The 20,123-nt window shown below is 42.6% G+C and overlaps 1 protein-coding gene across 1 annotated transcript in view; it reads right to left on the reverse strand.

Annotated features, from left to right (window-relative positions):
• COL12A1 (collagen type XII alpha 1 chain) overlaps positions 1 to 20,123 on the reverse strand; it is a 142,127-nt gene that overhangs the window by 95,305 nt on the left and 26,699 nt on the right. The window contains exon 12 of the mRNA XM_056856310.1: positions 18,312 to 18,584. Within this exon, the coding sequence (XP_056712288.1) occupies positions 18,312 to 18,584 (273 nt within the window). The remainder of the gene's footprint in view (positions 1 to 18,311; positions 18,585 to 20,123) is intronic.

Raw genomic sequence — 20,123 nt, forward strand, 5'->3', positions numbered from 1 at the left:
CAGCGACAAAAAAGCTAATGCAATCTTGGGTTGCATTAACAGAGGCATAACTTCCAAATCACAAGATGTCATAGTTCTGTTGTACACTGCATTGGTCAGGATGCACCTGGAGTACTGTGTGCAGTTCTGGCGGCCTCACTTCAAAAAGGATGTGGATGGAATCAAGTAGGTGCAGAGGAGAGCGACGAGGATGATCAGGGCCTAGAGACCTAGCCCTACGAGGATAGGCTGAGGGAGTTGGGAATGTTTAGTCTGGAGAAGAGGAGGTTGAGGGGTGACGTGACTGTTCTCTAAGTATCTGAAGGGTTGTCTCTTAGAGGAGGGCAGGGAGCTGTTCCTGTTGGCAGCAGAGGATAGGACTCGCAATAATGGATTTAAATTGCGGAAGGAAAGGTACCAGCTGGACATTAGGGAAAAAAAGTTTTACAATAAGAGTTGTTCTACAGTGGAATCAGTTACCTAGAGAAGTGGTGAGCTCCCCCTCACTGGCAGTCTTTAAGCAGAGGCTGGACAAGCACTTGTCAAGGATGCTCTAGGCTGATCCTGCATTAAGCAGGGGATTGGACTAGCTAGCCTATATGGCCCCTTCCAAGTCTATGATTCTATGGGATGCACTTTGAATGAACACAACACATCACTCTTAGCTGGGCAGAGTGCTGGGATACAGCCCAATCCTTTGTAAGCTGATAGGTCTTGGAACCAAAATACATTATCATAATACTCAGTATTGGGATAGTTCTCACCAACCTGTTTTCTAGTCTGCCTCTTTAATACACTATGGGGTATTCTTCATGGAGATTTGCTGCTGTTTCAATGCTGATTTGCATCGGAGGCAAATTTTGGTTATTCACTCCAGATCCGTGTTTTCCCCCACTGAGCAAAATAAGCCGGGTTAAAAGAGAGGCAATCCAAACCACTTCTGAGCCGTACTTTCTAGTAGAAGAGCGTTTTGTTGCTCGGATGCCCATGAAAAAATGTTTGCTTCGCTCCCCGGGACGTCTCCTTTCTCCTCCCCCAAGAATGGTGATTGGCTGGGGGAGTTGCCACTCTAACAGCATTGCACCGGCAGGAGGGAGACCCAGAGCAGACTGGCTGCCCCTCTTCAGAAGGGTGATGGGGGTTTTGGCTTGGATTTGCTGCTCTCAGGTCACACCCCCCCAACACACACACACATAGGATCGCACCAGCTGGAGGGAGATCCAGAGCAGACTGGCAGCCTCTCTTCAGAAGGGTGACGGGAGTTTTGGCTTGGATGTGCTGCTCTCAGGATGCCCCCCCCCAAAAAAAAACACACACACACAGGATCATGGGAAGAGTGGGCGGGATTAGGCGGATTTGGAGCGGTGAGTCATGAGCGGCAGCAGACGTAAGCAGCACAGAGAAGTGCGCTGTTTCTCCCGTGAAAAATTGAAAATGCCTCGGGATCGGAAGAGAATCTGCGCTGCCATGAAAAAGCTATTTAAATCGGTTTATTGTTTGCTCCGATTAGAAACCGAAGCAAAATCCACCGTGAAGAATACCCCTATAAATCAGGCCTGCATTGACAAACAGAGATTTAAGAATGAAGCTTTATTGTGAAGTTGTATTTGTTATATACTCACAAAGGGTATACAACTTCACAGCAATATGCAGCATCAATTCACCCTGATAAAGCTGAAAGCATTTGCCTGATTTATACTTGGAAAATCTTATTGAATTCCTTAAATAAAACAATGTTTTCAGGCTTGAAAATGAACCCCAGGAGAACAGTTTTTCTGGAAGACTGAAAGGGACTGGACTTCAAAAGTAACTTAAACCAATTTTTTTCATTCTGTTGTAAAGCTTCTGCTCTCAAAATGTGGTTTTTTCCATTCAAATAAAGAATATGAGTAAAATCCAAGTGGAAAAAAATATGGAAAAACCAATGTGATTGAATGTACAGATGTCTCATAATAAAAGGCTTTTCTTTCCACATTTTAATGTAATATAAATACACAAGCCACTTTACATTGGCTACTTTAAGCATCTGTGATATCATGACTTCAATATTAAATTATCTACATTATACAGTACACTTTCAACAATTAACTCTGGGAGAGTATAGCTAATAATATGTACCGGAAACCCTGCAAGAATATTAGTACATTTGAAACAATTATCAGCTAAACTAGAATACATAACTGGATAGCCTAAGAAAGGAATTAATTTCCAATCAACTGTAATCTGTGTAAATTACTTTAAAAATGTGGATTGCAGGGACCAGAACTCCTGTGGTATTGAGTGTACTGTGGTTTTGTTGCATAAAACAGTACTTTGGGTTTCCAAGCAAACCACAAAGACTGGAAAATCTTGGCCTCAAAACAGCTGGGAACTGCTGACAAGACAGCTTTCTTACCAAAATGGAAATCAGGATTTTCATATGTACTGCACTGCAACTCAGAAAATGTATTATGAGTAATATATTGAATGAAACCCTAAAGACTTTTATTTGGAGATCTCCAACAAACTGACAGTCTAAGAATTCAAGCACAAGGGACATAGATAAAATTCAGAAATTATCTTTACTATCAATTATTATGATGAAAACCTACAATCCAAGAATCTATGAAGAATTGTATGTAACAAGTCCCACATTCTTACAGGCCAGAAATCCCGACCAACAACTGCCCACACACGTCCTTTCTCTGTTGTGACTCCCGCTTTGTGTAACGGTTTGACCAAGGAGGTCAGGAAAGGTCCCACCCTCCTGGCTTTCCGTAAACTATGCAAAACTGAACTATTAAAGAGGGCTTTTTCTGTGCAGGTAATAGGGTTGTACTGTACAAAATGGCTTTGAAGACTTGCTTGGATAAATAATGAGGGACTGTGGTCTATGCTGCTGTGTATAGCTTATTGTAAGCAGGACCCTATGTATGTAATTTCTGTACTGCTCAATGTGCCATGTGAATACTTATGCTATGCTTCAGTTCTTTATGGTAGTTCCAGACTTCTAAAACAGGAATGTATTGGTTACTGAATGTCCTATTTTGTTGGTTGTGCTATGTGTAATCCACCTTGAGTCCCTGTGAGAAAGTTGAACTATAAATAACATAAATACAATGTTAAAAGAAATGAAACTACCTCATACTAATTCAGACTATTGGCTGTCTGTATTGTCTCTTTTTGCAGGCAGAGGCACTATAGGGTCTCAGGCAAAGGTTTCTTATTTCTGGCTACTTGATCCTTTGTTTAAATGGTGATGTGAAGATTGAAACAGAGACCTTCTGCGTATAAAGCAGACACTCTACTACTGAACCACCCCCCTTACCACTAGTGCTCTAAAGAAAAGTGATACACACCACAGAACAGAAGTAAAATGGTTTAGATTTTGTTTCAAAATGAGGAAGTCCTACTATTGACATTCACCAATCATTTTACACTAATTTTGAAACAAGTTCATTATCTGAGCAATTTTAAACAGAATTGCACCCTACTAAGTCCATTAACTTTAATGGGTTTAGAAGAGGTTACCTATGTTTTGGATTGTATCATATGCCCTGTATGGACAGCTCATCAGATGTTCATCTCTAAGATCCCTACCTTCACAGGTAAGGATGACAAGGATCAGGGCCTTTACAGTTGTGGTTCCCACTCTTTGGAATTGACTAAGAATGCCACCTCACCTTGTTTTTAGTAAGAATGGCAAAAACGTTTTCTATTCCAAATGACTTTTAAGGCCAACATGCTACTTTTATCTATTATGGTATTGGTGCAGTTGCTGTGACACTTGCAGTATTTTTACAATTTTGGCTTTTGTTGTGGTTGTTCTTGATTATATTCCAATTCTAGTTATATTTAATTATATTCCAATTCTGGTTTTACTTAATACTACTATAAGCCACCTAGAGAATATATTTTGGACAGAATGCCAGAATAATTACTTTTAAAAGATACAGAAATAATGGAATTCTCTGGTGGCACCAACATTATGAATTATTCCTTCATCTGCAATAGAACTAAAATGTCCAAGACGTACTACTGACATTACTCCAAGAGTAGGCAAGACTCCATCAGGCATAGGATACCATTATACTTCATCTCTGTCACAGAATACGAACATCCAAAAATCCCATATGGGGCATTTTAAAAACACCTACCTTCATCTACATTTGGATCTTGCCAAAATTCCATTTCCAGTTCTACTGTTTCCACCATATTGAGCCACACACAATAATTGCAGCTAAATATTTTTCCTATATTTGTTGGCTCTTGTCTTTACTATTACAGAAACCACAGCTAATACAAGGCTGTGAACAAGTTTAGCTTGAATTGTTCACTAGAACTAAATCATTGTAAGAGAACACTGAAGCACAAGCATGCATTTATCTTTTCATTTCAGAAGGAACCCAGCATTTTTTCTCAGCTAATTTCCAGGAACTCTTAAGCAAATCAATTGTCTAGTATTGTGAAGGAACTGCAAACAAACTACAGTGGTTTGCCTGTTAGACTCATTAGCCTACCATATCTGGAATAAATAATACATCTTGTTCTAGCCTACAGTTTGCTGTATTAAAATAGGCCAAATAACCAAGAAGTGAAAACTGAAAATGAAGTTTTCCCCGGGATAAACAGAACCACAACTAAGTAGTTACATAAGCCTACATATTGCCAATTTCTATGCTTCTTAGTGCATTTGAACGTGGTTTAAAGTGTTCAGGAAAACAAATTGAACATGAAGGCAGTATCTCAGGAAGGCTCAGAAACCACAGGAATTTGAGATGGAGCTCCAACACACCAACCAATAATGTTCCTACAGCTCCTTACACAGTCATGGGTCTGTTACCCAACAGCACAACGTTTTGCTCTTTCCTTGAGTTGGTGGTGGAAAGTGGCATCAAGTCGCAGCCAATTTATGGTGACCCTGTAGGGTTTTCAAGGCAGGATACATTTGGAGGTGGCTTGCCATTGCCTGGCTCTGCATGGGCTGAGGGAGTTCTGAGAGAACTGTGACCAGCCCAAGGTCACCCAGCATGCTTCACGTGGAGGAGTGGGGAATCGAACCCAGTTCTCCAGATTAGAGTCCACTGCTCGTAACCACTATACCACACTGGCTCTTAATTACCTTAACAATTTTTTTAAATTCTGCAGACATACAAATACAGTCATTAGAACTAATCAGGAAATTAAATAAACGTAGCTCTATTTTTTTACAATACAGCTATTTTCACATTTTTTTCATAGCCTTCTTTCTTTATTTTATTTATGTTATTTAGAGTCCACCTTTCTTATCTGGACTCAAGGCTGATTACATGAGTAAGTCAATACAATCGACAGGATGAGACATTCGATAAACAATACAATAGGATTAGGGTTGTAGAGCCAATCAGAAATCTAAAAACATAACTGAAGCAAAGTATTAACATGACACAGTAAATGATGCAAAAATTATATAGTAAGATCCTAGTTTCACAGAAAGCTAAACCCAGTAGTATACACCATAGTCTCTAACGATTTATCCAAAATAACTATGTAAATCATTTAACACAGTACAACTCTATTGTCTGCATAGAAAAGCCCTCCTGAATAATTCAGTTTTGCATTGTTTGTGGAAAGCCAGGAGTGTGGGACCTTCCTGACCTCCATGAATAAACACCCACATGTTTGTGCATGGCTAGTTGCTATAACATGTATGTTTACACTCTTAACTCTGCCATGTTCACAGAATGTCTATGAATAGGGTTGCCAAGTGCCAGGTGGTGGCGGGCAAACCCCCGCCAATCCACCTGGCTGCCCGCTGACCAGCTGAGGGTCAGTGGGCAATGTGTGCGCACGCGCGCCTGCCCATGGTGCCACGTCACTTCCGGTTTACACCCAGAAGCGCCCCATCACAAGGGGCCGTTTACCACACAAACTCCCAGTTTGAGTGGTAAAAGGCCCCTTGCGATGCGGCACTTCTGGGTGTAAATGCATCGCAAGGGGCCTTTTACCTCTGCAAGTGTGAATGGTAAACAGCCCCTTGCAATGCATTTTACACCCAGAAGTGCACATCACAGCGGGCCTTTTACCACTCAAACTCCCAGTTTAAGTGGTAAAGGCCCCTTGCGATGCAGCACTTCCCGGTGTAAACCAGAAGTGACGCGGCCGAGCGTACGTGATCTCACCTCACCTCCATTACAAAAACCTCCTGCTGGAGGAGAGGAGGGACCTGGTAAGCCTATCTATGAAAGTTGTTTCCATATATATAAACCAAAATATGCAGTTTAGCATGACACTGAAATCACAACTATGATTCATCAGAGACCTCAGAGTAGCCATCCTCCAACAACTGTATTTTGGACAGATGTGTGGACTGTTTTAAGGCCTGGACAGATAGGCTATGCCAGGGGTCGGCAAACTCATTAGTCAAAAGAGCCAAATATCAACAGTACAACGATTGAGATTTCTTTTGAGAGCCAAATTTCTTAAACTTAAACTATATAGGTAGGTACACTGTTTATTAACTTAATAAACTTTAATTAAAGTTTTAAGTCTTAATTAAACTGTAGGTACACTGGGGGAGATTCTAGGGTTGCCAGGTCTCCAGCCACCACCTGGAGGTTGGCAACCCTAGTAGAGGAAGGGAGGTGGGAGGGATGGAGAAAGTAAGGAACTGGGAAAGGAAAGAGAATGAAGGAACTGGGGAAGGAAGGAAGGAAGGAAGGAAGGAAGGAAGGAAGGAAGGAAGGAAGGAAGGAAGGAAGGAAGGAAGGAAGGAAGGAAGGAAGGAAGGAAGGAAGGAAGGAAGGAAGGAAGGAAGGAAGGAGAAAACAAAAAGAAAGAAAGAAAGAAAGAAAGAAAGAAAGAAAGAAAGAAAGAAAGAAAGAAAGAAAGAAAGAAAGAAAGAAAGAAAGAAAGAAAGAAAGAAAGAAAGAAAGAAAGAAAGAAAGAAAGAAAGAAAGAAAGAAAGAACTGGGAAAGAAAAGAGAAGGAAGGAACTGGGGAAGAAAGGATGAAAGGGAATAAGGAAGGAAGGAAGGAAGAGTGGGGGAGGGACAGAGAGAAAGAAAGAGGAAGGAAGGAACTGGGAAGGAAAGAGAAGGAAGCAACTGGGGAAGAAAGGATGAAAGGGAGGAAGGATGGAAGGAAGGAAGAAAGAGTGGGGGAGGGACAGAAAGAAAGAGGAAGGAAGGAACTGGGAAAGGAAAGAGGAAGGAAGGAACTGGGAAAGGAAAGAGAAGGAAGGAACTGGGGAAGAAAGGATGGAAGGAAGGAAGGAAGAAAGAAGAGGGGGAGAAAGGAGAGGGGGAGGGGGAGGACGGCGGGGGATGGCAGGCCTTCTCTGGCGGATGCGCGACTGTTGAGGGGCTGCCTGGCCCTCCTCGAGCGCCCTGCATGCCAGGCAGAAGGCTCCGGTGGGGTTTGGCGGGGCGCATTCAAACCCGGGCCTGCAAGCTGAAAGAGGCGGCCGGCCGGGGATGAAACGCTTTCCCGCTGGGCCCCGGGCCTTCCCCCCATTCCCCTCCGTGGCTTGCCAGCAGCCTCACATGGGACCAAGTCGGAGTCTGCCGGGGCTTCCCTCCTCACAGGCGAGAGGGCGAGCAGGCCAAGGGCTGCCTTCGGAGGGGGATAGGGGCGTGTCGCCCTCGTCGCCGCTCAGGGAGGGAGCTTGCAAGGCGCGCCGGACCTCCCTCGCCTCTCCCCGGCCAGCCTACCTGCAAAAGCCACCGAAGGGCACGTGGAGAGAGCAGGCGGAGGAGGCCGCCGCCGGGCTGGAGGTTGTAACCTCGGCGTCTCGCCCAGCAACCGGCGACACGGAACAATGCACAACAGGAGGGAGGCCAGGCCTTCGTCCCCCTGCCGGCCTGCATCAGCGTGCTGGACGGGCCAGTTCAGGAGGGCGGCGGCGGAGGCTCCAGGGCAAGCATGCTCATCGCCTAGTAACCTTCAACTAAGGACAAGCTATGGGGCGGGGAGGGGGGGTTGAGTGTTTTGGGGACGGTGGAAAGAGGAGATGCCTCCCTTGGGTCGCCCTGGCAACTGCGGCCCGCCTGTGCCACTTCTCCCGTCGACTGACAGACCCACCCCGCGCGTGCCTGCGTGCCCGCACGTGGAAAGAGCCGCAATCACGGGCTCAAAGAGCCGCATGCGGCTAGGGAGCCACACTTTTGCGACCCATGGGCTATGCTGAGGTAGGTCAAGCAGTAAGATCATTTGGGGGGTTAGGTACTGCTTAATAGGAGTCGAGGGGCTGTATCCATGATCTGGTTTCTTTTAAGTTGTATAATAGAGTGAGCTCTGATTATGGCTTTTTCATGGTGATGCTGCCGGTTGGGGTCATTTTGGGAGATCTTCAAATTCACATATGCCCAATGCGAAGGGTGAAATAAAAAATGTTTTTTCCCCCTACGGTTGGAACACACTGCATTTTTTCCTAATGCATATCACACACACACACACACACACACACACAATCATTTTCCCTACTACAATATTTGTCTCTAAGCAGTGCAGGTCCTTCATCTGTCTGCCCTACTTAAGTATAGATAGTACTAATAATGGAACTGGAATAGCAGCAAAGCCTGTACATATAAAATAATGGTCTTCATTGATTTCCCCATAACACACCATTTCTGCTGTTTTTAAGGCTCTTGCATTCTTCTGCTTCCAGGTGCAAGGAAGCAGCAACAGGTACAACTATGTCCTCAGTTTAGCTACAGTTTAAGCGTCAACGCCAATGAATCTGCAGCATTTGTAGCATTTTATTTATTTTTGTGGAAAGCATTCATGAAAAACCCCCAGAGACTGGAATAACTGCCAAAGGTTTAACCAATTATAGTAAATATAATGCTGTATAAAGTGAAACCTGCTTCCTCAGAGCATAATATTCCAGCAGTTATGCAATATGGCACTCCTCTTTAGAAGGCTGATTTTCTTGTGTAGTTTATCACTTCCTCTGTTTTGATTTGCTTTTTCCTAAAAACATGGCATTCTCACAGAACGGATAAGTGACATGATTGTTTGACAGCTGGCAAAACTCTCTTGAAAATGTCAGCATCAAAAAACTAAGAATGTACAGTTTTAAATAATGCATGAGACAGCACTAAATCTCCACGGGAGACACAGAGTCCTTGTTTCTCTTTGTATGGTACAAGCACTTTGCAACTAAAAACATGTGCGTAAAGTTCCTGGGTTAGGCTCAAAACGTTTCATTGTAAGGAAATGTCACTGCACTGGTACTGAATCTGTAGGAGGTCGTCCATCTCAAGCATTTTTAGGTTAGCTATGGAAACAGCAGAAAAGCCTTATCTAGAAAGATGCCACACCATTTGCTTGGCTAATTAGAACATCTCTGCAATTTGAAAAAAAAGAATAAAAGTTCTGTGATTTATTTGGTTGTCATCATTGACCTAGTTTATCACCATACACTTTTTCAGACAATCCCATATACCAGGAACCTACCAACCATGAAAGGAACGCATGCTAACCATAATGCTCCTCATATGCCTGATGATCATGTTGCATGAGCAAGGTGACGTGCATATTTACCAAGCACGTTCAGTGTACGTGCTCATGATCCAAACACTGGATTAGCCATTTTTTTATTCCAAGGTTTGGTAAATATGCGTTACACAATATGGTGACCACTAGGGTTGCCAAGGTTGCCGTCATGAGATGACAAGAGTCACTGGAAAAGACAGTCATGCTAGGAAAAGTTGAGGGCAGCAGGAAAAGAGGAAGACCCAACAAGAAATGGATTGACTCAATAAAGGAAGCCACAGCCTTCAATTTACAAGATCTGAGCAAGGCTGTCAAAGATAAGACATTTTGGAGGACTTTCATTCATGGGGTCGCCATGAGTCGGAAGCGACTTGACGGCACTTAACACATACACACAGGGTTGCCAACCTCCAGGTGGTGGCAGGAGATATCCCACTATTACAACTGATCTCCAGGCTACAAAGATCACTTCCCCTGGAGAAGATGGAAACTTTGGCCATTGGACTCTAAGGCATTGAAGTCCCTCCCCTCTCCAAACCCTGCCCTCCTGAGACTCCACCCTTCCCCCAAAAAAATCTCCAGGTATTTCCCAACCCAGAGCTAGCAACCCTAGTGACCACACTTATCCAGAGAATCACAGGCATTGTGTGCTCATTGCATGAAGTTGGTAGTCTTCCCATATACATCATTGTTAAGTTTGAAAAAATGTAGTGAAGTTACGGAAATATACTTTGAAATGAGAGTCTCTTGCTGAACTGCTCTGAACTGTGCCACTGTTTTGAAAGCCCATACCCAGCAAACATAGTGTCCTAAGAGCAGCACTAAAAGATCCCAATTGGCAGGCAGAGGTCAACTGTTATCTTTTATTAATTATTACGTAGAATACAGATAATACCTATGCTTGAGCTAGAAGTTTGTCTTCCTTTCAAAATTAAAACACACCCAAACCCTATATTAAATTCAAATTAATATGTTTAACAGACAGCATACAGCATGTTCTTGTCATTTGACATTATGCCTTGAGGCAAACAAGTACTATCTTGCCAGTTCTGCTCTTACCACCTCCTCTCCATGGGAAAAACAGATTAGAAAAACAGTAGCTCTCAGAAATAGTTGATAGTTAGCCATCTACTGGGTTTCCACTCATTATAATTGCTGTGTTTGCCATTATGTCCTATTTCTAGTCTATGATCTCATAGATCTGGCTAAGCTTGTATAAAAAAAAACACAAATGGAAACCTATAAGGAGATTGACAAAGTGAAATATCTGAACTCTTTTTTTCTTTAAGTTGACTGTGCCAGATCATGTGATTGTTCTAGTATTACCAAAAACAAAAAAGGACCAACTGGCCTGATAAAAATCAGGAAGGATCTATTGGAAGGTAGGTATATAACAATGAATAACATTTTATTAACTTAACATTAGCTACATGGGAGCTGGACACAAGATAGATTTTGGGTCACTGATCGATCACTGGACCGGTTCTGGATGTCATTCTGGTTTTCAGAGTCTGATAGACTGCCAAGTACCTGCTGCATCAGATTCTTATAAGGAGTGAAGAAGTTGCATGTAGCCATGTTGATACAAAGCAGAGACAAAAAACAAGAACAACAAGCCATATCATGCCTTTTGTTAGGACCGACATGACACAAATCAGTGTGCAAGCTTTTGAGTTCTTCAGAATTCTTAGTCAGCCTAGATGTAACAATAATGTTACAATAATAATAAGAGGGGAAGGAAAAGTAAACATCTTAGGTCATGATCTTAAGACCTTGTCTTTCTTGTCAGCAATTTTTGTAAAACATTGAGCAGGCATGCAGATGTAAAATAGTAAAATAGTGCTATTGTCAGGTTGCACCATTACCTTTCTGGAAGGATGAAGTAAAAAATTGAGTCTTTCCACTGAAAATACAAAACTAGCAATAGTCCACATATACCTCCGATATGTTTGTTTTAAAAATTACAAAAATCTCATTGGCACACTATCAGGATTTCATTAAAAAGAGAATCATGAGAGGCTGAATATAGTCCGTCCCTGGATTAAATCATCCTCTTAAATATTAGCAGTATTAAACTCTGTAATAATTATTAACTTCCATAAATTAGAATATTCTTGGTTTGGGATATGAAATTTCAATATGGTCAGAGATAGGGTTGTGCAAAAAAAATAAAAATAAAAAGGGCTTACTTTGGGTTTATTGAAAAAAATTGTGCCCAATAAACTCGAATCCAAAATTTACCAAATACCCATACTGGTAAATGGATTTTTTGGCTTTACTTCTGGGTTCCCTTTAAAAATTCGGGTCCATTATAGTCTATAGGAATTTTTCTCCGAAGCTCCTATGGGGGCGTTTTTGGAGGTAGAGTCACCAAATTTGCAGTATAGCTGCAAGGGACTCTCTCAAGATAGACAACGAAGTTTGGGAAAGTTTGGGACAGGAGGTCCAAATTTATGGGCCCACAAAGGGGTCAATCTCATCCTCCAGGCATCTGCAAGCCGAGCTGCCCATCAGTTTTCAGGTTCAGAAGTTCAGCACTGCCAAGGACTGGTGGAAACAGCCGATTGGCAGGCTGGTGCCTCAAAGTCTGGGGGGCCCATTTTTATCTGGGGAGCACAGCATGATGTGCATGCAAATTAGCTTCCAAACTGAGGAAAATGGCTTAAATGCAAGAAAAACAAGGCATGGTTATTGTATCAAAAATCTGACTTCAAGAGATGGCCATGATGCAGGGAAACGAAGCCACTTTTTAGGATGACCTTCAGTTTGAGAGCAGGTTTTCATGGGGGTGGGGTGATATCAGAACCAGCCAAAGTCATGACCAAGGCAGCTCTTGTGAAGGAGATTGCTCATCTGTGCGGGTGAGCAGTCTTCTTCAGAATGGAGCTTGGTCAGACCAAGTTGGCTCCAATTACACAACCCCTACCTCAAAAGGGCCCCAAATATGGGGCCCTACCAAAACCAGTCAAAGACAGAAACATGGGAGAAAGCACAGAGCCATGCATTTGAGCAAAGGCGAATAGCAGAAACCCGAAAAAGCCAAATATCTATTCAGCTTTTCAGGAATCGCCTATTTGGCTTTGGGTAGATTACCAGAGTTTGGAATTCAGCCAAACAATACCCGAATATTGCCGAAACTGCTAATTTCAGATTTTCAGTTCAGGTATTCCGATAAACCCTAGCCCTAGCAAGGAAAGAAGACAGAAAAAGATTTGTCTACCAGGAACAATAGCCACCCAGTTGGGGAGGACATTTTTAATTGGGAAAATGAAGAAAGTTAATATCCTCCCAGCCCAGTATGGTCTGTCCCTATGGCTGCATTTTAGGGTGAAAAACCATGTGAAGATCTAGTAACGGATCTTCAACATAATGTGTGGTTTGGCCTTTAGTCCTCTTGGTTTCAGTCTGAGAGCTAAATAGAAGAAAATACTTTTCTCCCCTTGAAATCTATGGAATTCAGAAGTACTTGAGGAGCTGGGGGCGGGGACATGTATCATTGTATCATTGAAAGTTCTGTTATTGTGTTTTTCTTTTAACGCAAAATATGTGAATGTATGAGTTATTTTTTCTAAACTAAAACCTCAGTATTCAGGTTAAATTGTCGTATTGGCACTTGGCGATAAATAAGTGGGTTTTGGGTTGCAGTTTGGGCACTTGGTCTCTAAAAGGTTCGCCATCACTGCCCTAGAGGAAATGGCAGCTTTGAAGGGCAATCTTTACGGAATCACATCCCTTCTGGGCTCCCTCCTCTCCCCAAACTGTCCCCTTCTTAGGCTCTTGTCCCAAATCTCCAGGAATTTCTCAAGCCAGAGTTGGCAAACCTACTGACTAGTAATGTGGGATGAATGGAGAGATCTAAATTCAGCTCCCAAAATGGGATCTCTTCCAACAAAGCTGTTTTTTTTTCCATTAAGTGAGACTACTAGGAATACTAGGTAAGGAAACAGTAACGAAAGGCAAAGTGATGATACATTTCAAACATATGTAGCTATTAGGGTTGCCATTTCCAGGTTGGGAAATACCTGGAGATTTTTGGGGCAGAGCCTGAGGAGGGCGGGGATTGGGGAGAGGAGGGACTTCAATGCCATAGAGTCCAATTGCCAAAGCAGCCATTTTTTCAAGGTGAACTGATCACTATCAGCTGGAGACCAGTTGTAATAGCAGGAGATCTCCAGCTAGTACCTGGAGGTCTGTGGAGTAACAAAGGTATCAAGCTCACAAAAGTAATGCAAAAAGCGCTCTATTATTTACAAGTGCAAGCGTCAAAAATATCATGAACATATACAAACATAACACAATGACAATGTGTAGCTGAAAGCTACCCGAAGAAGACAAATGTTTGCAAAAGTAAGTACAATGACTTGTTTGACAACTTTCTTCTTTTAGCAGAAAGCAATAATGGAGCCTAGAATCGAGGGAGGCACGCCTCTGCTGGAGCATTTGCCGGATGATTTAAACGCTTTCGCCATCCGAAGACAGCTTCGTCAGCCGGTGGCCTCAAACTGTTGCTCCTTCAAATCCTTTATAAATAATTTTTCAATAATTTTTCCAGAAAGGTGCATGGAAGAGAAAGATTGGGAGAGGGAGACTCTTGAGGAGGCGAGGGGAGACACACTGGGCTGTGTGCTGGTGGCTCATCAAGTGTATAAAGACAGCTAGGGAACAAGAACATAAAATTGCTCCAACAGAGGCATTGGGGATCAGAGGCAGCAGAGGGGTAGGAAAAGATGGGACAATTCCAATATCTGTGTGAGGCCATCTCAGGCTACTGTTAAACCATCACTGGATTCACAGCATAGTTCAAATGCCATTCCTTGGATTTTGCCAAAATTGTATTGCTTCCAAAGCCATCAGTAATTCTAAAACAATATTCATAGTGATTTTCCTAAACAGAGATATAGGTGATCCTGGAGAATAATCACATGCGATCAGAAATACAGAGAAGGGCCACTTTTCTCCTCACTCAAACAGCAAACCAGCAGGCTGTGTACCTCTTACTTATAACCTGGGAACTTACTGTAATTCCATGCCGTTAACTTCATCCATACTATTCACAAATAATTTCCCATGAGCAGGAGTAAAACAATTGGTCCTTTTGTGACAATACACCCCATTCTTGCTTATTTTCTCAAAGCATTTTCTGCGTTCCTTCTCTTGTTCATTCAAGTCCATCTTTTAACTTTTTTCTATTAAACACAATACTCCTACAGTTTTTTCATCACACCCCCAAAGACAGGTTGTTCTAACAGTATCCAGGAAGCTGGGGAGAGAAGCTGCCCCATTGATGCACTAACTGTAATCATGACAAGTTCAAAACTCTGCCTTATCTCCTTTGGAAATATATTTAATACTTTTTAGTGCATAGCATTCTGCTATACTTTCCTCATAAAACCAAAAGATTATCAAGAATTCCTGAAAGTCAGCTACAACATTCTTGCAATGTTTTCTTATCCAGCTTGAGAATAAACACAGTCCAGAGGATAAACATTTTGTAAACTATGTATGGAAATTGCAGGATTCATCTTAGCCACTCAGAGACAGAATGGATTTCCAAGTTATTGGTCATTTTGATAAATGATAAATCAACATAATAAATCAGAATTTATTTATGTGAGTAATGGCTCTTGAGGAGCCCCGTGCACAGAGTGTTAAGTTGCAGTACTGCAGTCAAAAGCTCTGCTCACGACCTGAGTTTGATCCCGACGGAAGTTGGTTTCAGGTAGCCGACTCAAGGTTGACTCAGCCTTCCATCCTTCCGAGGTCGGTCAAATGAGTACCCAGCTTGCTGGGGGTAAAGGGAAGATGACTGGGGAAGGCACTGGCAAACCACCCCGCAAACAAAGTCTGCCTTGGAAACGTCAGGATGTGACGTCACCCCATGGGTCAGGAATGACCCGGTGCTTGCAGAGGGGACCTTTACCTTACCTAATGGCTCTTGATCGCATACTGTTTTATAACCAACATAGACTTTATATAAATATCTCTCTCTATAGCAGCATGTACACTTATGAGTAATAATGGTGTAAAATTCAGATTGGGGAAACTGGAATATGAACTGATCAGTATAAAAAGCTTTACCACATTAAAAGTCAGACCCAGAATCCTTAAAATCAAGATATGACTTGCAGCACGGTTTGTTCCCATCACTAGCCCTGCCAGTTCCTACTGAAACTACCCATCCCCTGACTGTACAGTCAGCAGAGCTACTCTTGTAGAAGAGGGAGAAGGAGGCACATTTGCTGCTTTTCTTCTCCTCATTATAGACATCTGATGCATGGGGTGTTTGTCCACATGTGTCCCACAACCCAGGACTCAGAAGGGACTGCTGGGGAAGCAGGGAGTACAGCAAAATCCATGTTCCTTCTACTGATGAATCTCTATATCTCCACAGTACGAAGTAAATTTTTGGTACTTTTAACTATAGATAAATAATGAAATAACAGCTAAAATGTTGCACCTCTGGCCCAGGTCCGAACAGTTGATATAGCACAGTATTTTTTTTAATCTTTAATGATTAAATGATGCATCAGTGCTCTATCTGGCATTGCCAATGTAATTAGTCTACTGAGAAATTACATTCTCTGTGCCAAACCACAATTTGCATACTACTTATTTACAACAATTTTTTTAAAAAAACACTGCCTTCATTAAAAACCAGTGTACTTGCAATATGTGGCTCTTTGATGTTTGAAGAAAGGGGGGGGACAAGAAGGCCCATTCACTGGTTGCCACCCATTTAACTTCAGATCGCGGGCGCAACCAAAGCAGGGCTTCCAAAGATGATTGGAGTGTATAGGTAGATTGATAGGGGAGGAGACAGTCCTTTAGGTATGTTGGTCCCAGGCCATACACAGCTTTAAAGGTCAATGCCAACACCTTGGATTGAGCCCAAAAGCAAATTGGAAGCCATTGTACATGAAACAAGATTGGAGTGATATGGTCCCTACAACCCACTCCAGTGAACACTCCAGCTGCAGCATTCTGTACCAACTGCAGGGGAACAAACTAATATACTTTCAAGCATTCTGAATGGAGAGAAAATCTTAAATACCCACTACTTCATAATGTGCACTGTATTTTACATTGCAATCCTAATCAGAACTGTACTATATCCAAAGATTTAGAAAGGTGTAATTCTAAGATTGCAGTGATTTCCTTGCTTCATTGCTTGCTAGAAGATTGTTTTGATCTATGATTTTTGACTTTCTTATTGTTCTATTGTGTTTTAAAATTATTTGTAACCCCACCACCTGGAGTATCTTTAAAAGGAAAGGTGGCACATCATCAATACATCTAATTCTCAACATGGCAAAGTCTGTGGATATTTAAATCCAGAGACTTGAGCTGTGAACACATAAGACAGATATTTCAAAAAACCTGAAAAAAAGCCCTAGGCTTCCAGAACAATCTGAAATCCAAAATACATTGGATGGTTAACTCCCCAAAATAACAGAAGCAGCACATGTAGCATTAAGAAACAAATATCCTCAGTGACTGTTGCTAGGCAACCACAACTGTATTGCCAGGCTTCAAGTCTTTTTTTCTTCAATCAGTAAAAGGCAAGGGGAGGATGAAGGGCCCTTTCCAGGACTTTTTTGGCCTTTGAGGGAGGACTTATGGGGTCAGGCCTGCCATCATCTTCTATACTTATCTTTGCTGGCCCCATGAATTGTACTTCAGAGAGGAAAACACAGGAAAGATAGTGGTAATAGGACAGATTCCTCCTCCTCCTCCACACACTTTAGCAGATGTGGTGGATGCTTTGCCAGTGCAAAGAAACCAGAGTAAGCAACTTCAGTAAAACTTAATACTGACTTCTTTAAATAACAAAATGGCAGGTAAAGCAGAACGATGTGGCTTCCCCTGCCCTGGGCAACACAGAACTCGGCTTTAGGTGCAGAGTCATAAAACTCTATTTGGGCCATCACTCTATTTACAACATTTTAAAAATATGAAGCTGCTGTATAAGAAGTCAAATTTGGTCCATCTAGCCCAGTATTGTCTACACTGCCTGATATGTGGCTGCTGCATAAGATCCCTCAAAAAAAAAAAAAACTGGAGATGCCAGACATGCACTAGACTAGACATGCACAGTGATTGAATCTAGTACCTTATGCATTCAAAATAGATCTTCTACCAATGAGCTAATTTCAAATCACAAGGCGCTGCCTCTGACACACTTGTCAGCTGCCTGCCTACTACCTTGCAGTGAGGTCCTTGCCTCACCTCATCACAGATTTGTCCCTTTTTGCAAAGGTTTCTCCCTCTACTTTTCTCCCAATATCATAAATTGTCACAGAAGTTTTCACACACAAAACCAGAAACATGTTCCAAGTTAGCTAGAAGACACAAACCTCAATGTCTTGCAGAACCATCCCAAACTGATACTGAAAAAGCCATGCCAAGCAGCCACAGAAACTGGCTTAAGTGTTTCTAAGTCTCCCAGTGACACTATCCAAGAAATCATCATAACACAGTTTTCAAAATTCACAGTGTGTAGCCGTGTTAGTCTGTCAGCAGTAGTAGAAAAAGGCAAGAGTCCAGTAGCTCCTTAAAGACTAACAAAAATATTTTCTGAAGAAGTGAGCTGTGACTCACGAAAGCTCATACCCTACCAGAAAATATTTTTGTTAGTCTTTAAGGTGCTACTGGACTCTTGCCCTTTTCTACTACAGTTTTCAAAACATGCTGAGCTTTTCCTTCCAGTAACTACCTTATTTCATTCAAGTTAATAGAAATTAGCCTTCAGCCATCTTTCTACTACCATAGCTCTATTTATGCAGTTTAACTGTTGGCTGCCATGCAGAAGAGTGGGACAGATTCACCAAAGTATCTTCAGTAAACACAACATGAAAGTTGAAGTCAACTGTTCTTACCTTCAAGGGTGTCTCCTTGTCCTGAAAGAGCATCTCCTGCTCCAGAAGCATACAAAGCAGTCACGGTCAAGTCATATCTGGTTCCTGGTTCCAAGTCCCTGAGTACTGTGGAGGTGGTGTCTCCCCTTAGTGTTGCCTCTTTAGTTTCACCTCCTGCCACTGGAGTATACGTTACAAGATACCGCTGTACTTTGCCTGGTGCTGAACTCCAAGATAATTTCATTGAGGATGTCGTAGCATCAGAAACTTTCAGGTTTCTTGGTCTTCCTAGAACTGTTTGTGGTAAGATATACAAAAGCATTACTTGAGAGTAGGGTTGCCAACCCTTGGTTGAGAAATACTGGAGACTTTTTGGGGTGGAGCTTCAGGAAGGCGGGGTTTGGGGAGGGGAGGGACTTCAACAGGGTATAATGCCATAGAATCCACCTTCCAAAGTGGCCATTTCTCCAGGTGAACTGATCTCTATCGGCTGGAGATAAGTTGTAATAACACGAGATCTGCAGCTAATACCTACAGGGTGGCAACCCTACTCGAAAGGAGAATTTTATATTTTCAAGACTTTTGTAAAAGATCTGAGATCTAAACTGCGCAAACAATGAGCATTTAGCTTTACAAATGTAATCAGCAGGAAAAAATATACAGTGAGGGGGAAAAGTATTTGATCCCCTGCTGAATTTGCCCGTTTGCCCTCTGACGAAGAAATGACCAGTCCATAATTTTAATGGTAGGTCTATTGTAGCTGTGAGAGACAGAATAACAACAGGAAAACCCCTAGAAACCCAGAAGACAAAAGTCAGAGATTGATGTGCATTATAATGAGTGAAATAAGTATTTGATCCCTTTGCAAAAGATGACTTAGTACTTGGTGGCAAAACCCTTGTTGGCAATTACAGAGGTCAGACATTTCTTGTAGGTGGCCACCAGGTTTGCACACATCTCAGGAGGTATTTTGTCCCACTCCTCTTTGCAGATTCTCTCCAAGTCAGTAAGATTTCAAGGCTGATGTGTAGCTACTCAAACCTTCAGCTCCCTCCACAGATTTTCGATGGGATTAAGGTCTGGAGACTGGCTAGGCCACTCCAGGACCTTAATGTGCTTCTTCTTGAGCCACTCCTTTGTTGCCTTGGCCGTGTGTTTTGCGTCATTGTCATTCTGGAATACCCATCCTCGACCCATTTTCAATGCCTTGGCTGAGGGAAGGAGGTGCTCACCTAAGATTTGATGATACACGGTCCCTGTCAGATAGGGCTTCTGACAGCTCCGTCCTCAAACAAGATGGTTCCCCCGCAAACAAGATGGAGTTCTCCGTGCACTCCTTCCCCCCCCCCGGTTTTGCACACGAGCTCCGGCCAGAGATTTACAATTGTATTGAGACCCGCCCGTGTAAATCTTCGATCTGATATCAGGTCCCGCGCACAAAGCCGAGAGCTCGGCCATCTCCTCCACTGATTGCTCTTGATTGTTTCTTTTTCAGTTTTACTTAAGTTGTTACCGGCAGGAAACGACTACATTGTCTCTTTGTTTCTGTAACCCTATTGTATCAGCCCTATAAATGTATCCCCACTCCTCCTGTCATGTATTCCAACCTTGCGTGTCTCTTACTGAAATCACTGACTTCTGTAATAAATCTTTGAATAGCTGCTCTGCCTGGATTCAAGGTCTATTGCTGAAACGCTGTGAATTTGCTGGAGCCTGACAGTCCCGTCCATCGTCCCTTCGATGCGGTGAAGGTGTCCTGTCCCCTTAGCACACTGGTTCCCAACCAGGGGTCCGTGGACCCCCAGGGGTCCACAAGAACTAAACCAGGGGTCC

This window comes from Euleptes europaea, chromosome 10 (genome assembly GCF_029931775.1).
Source record: "Euleptes europaea isolate rEulEur1 chromosome 10, rEulEur1.hap1, whole genome shotgun sequence".
In the NCBI taxonomy this organism is placed as follows: domain Eukaryota; kingdom Metazoa; phylum Chordata; class Lepidosauria; order Squamata; family Sphaerodactylidae; genus Euleptes; species Euleptes europaea.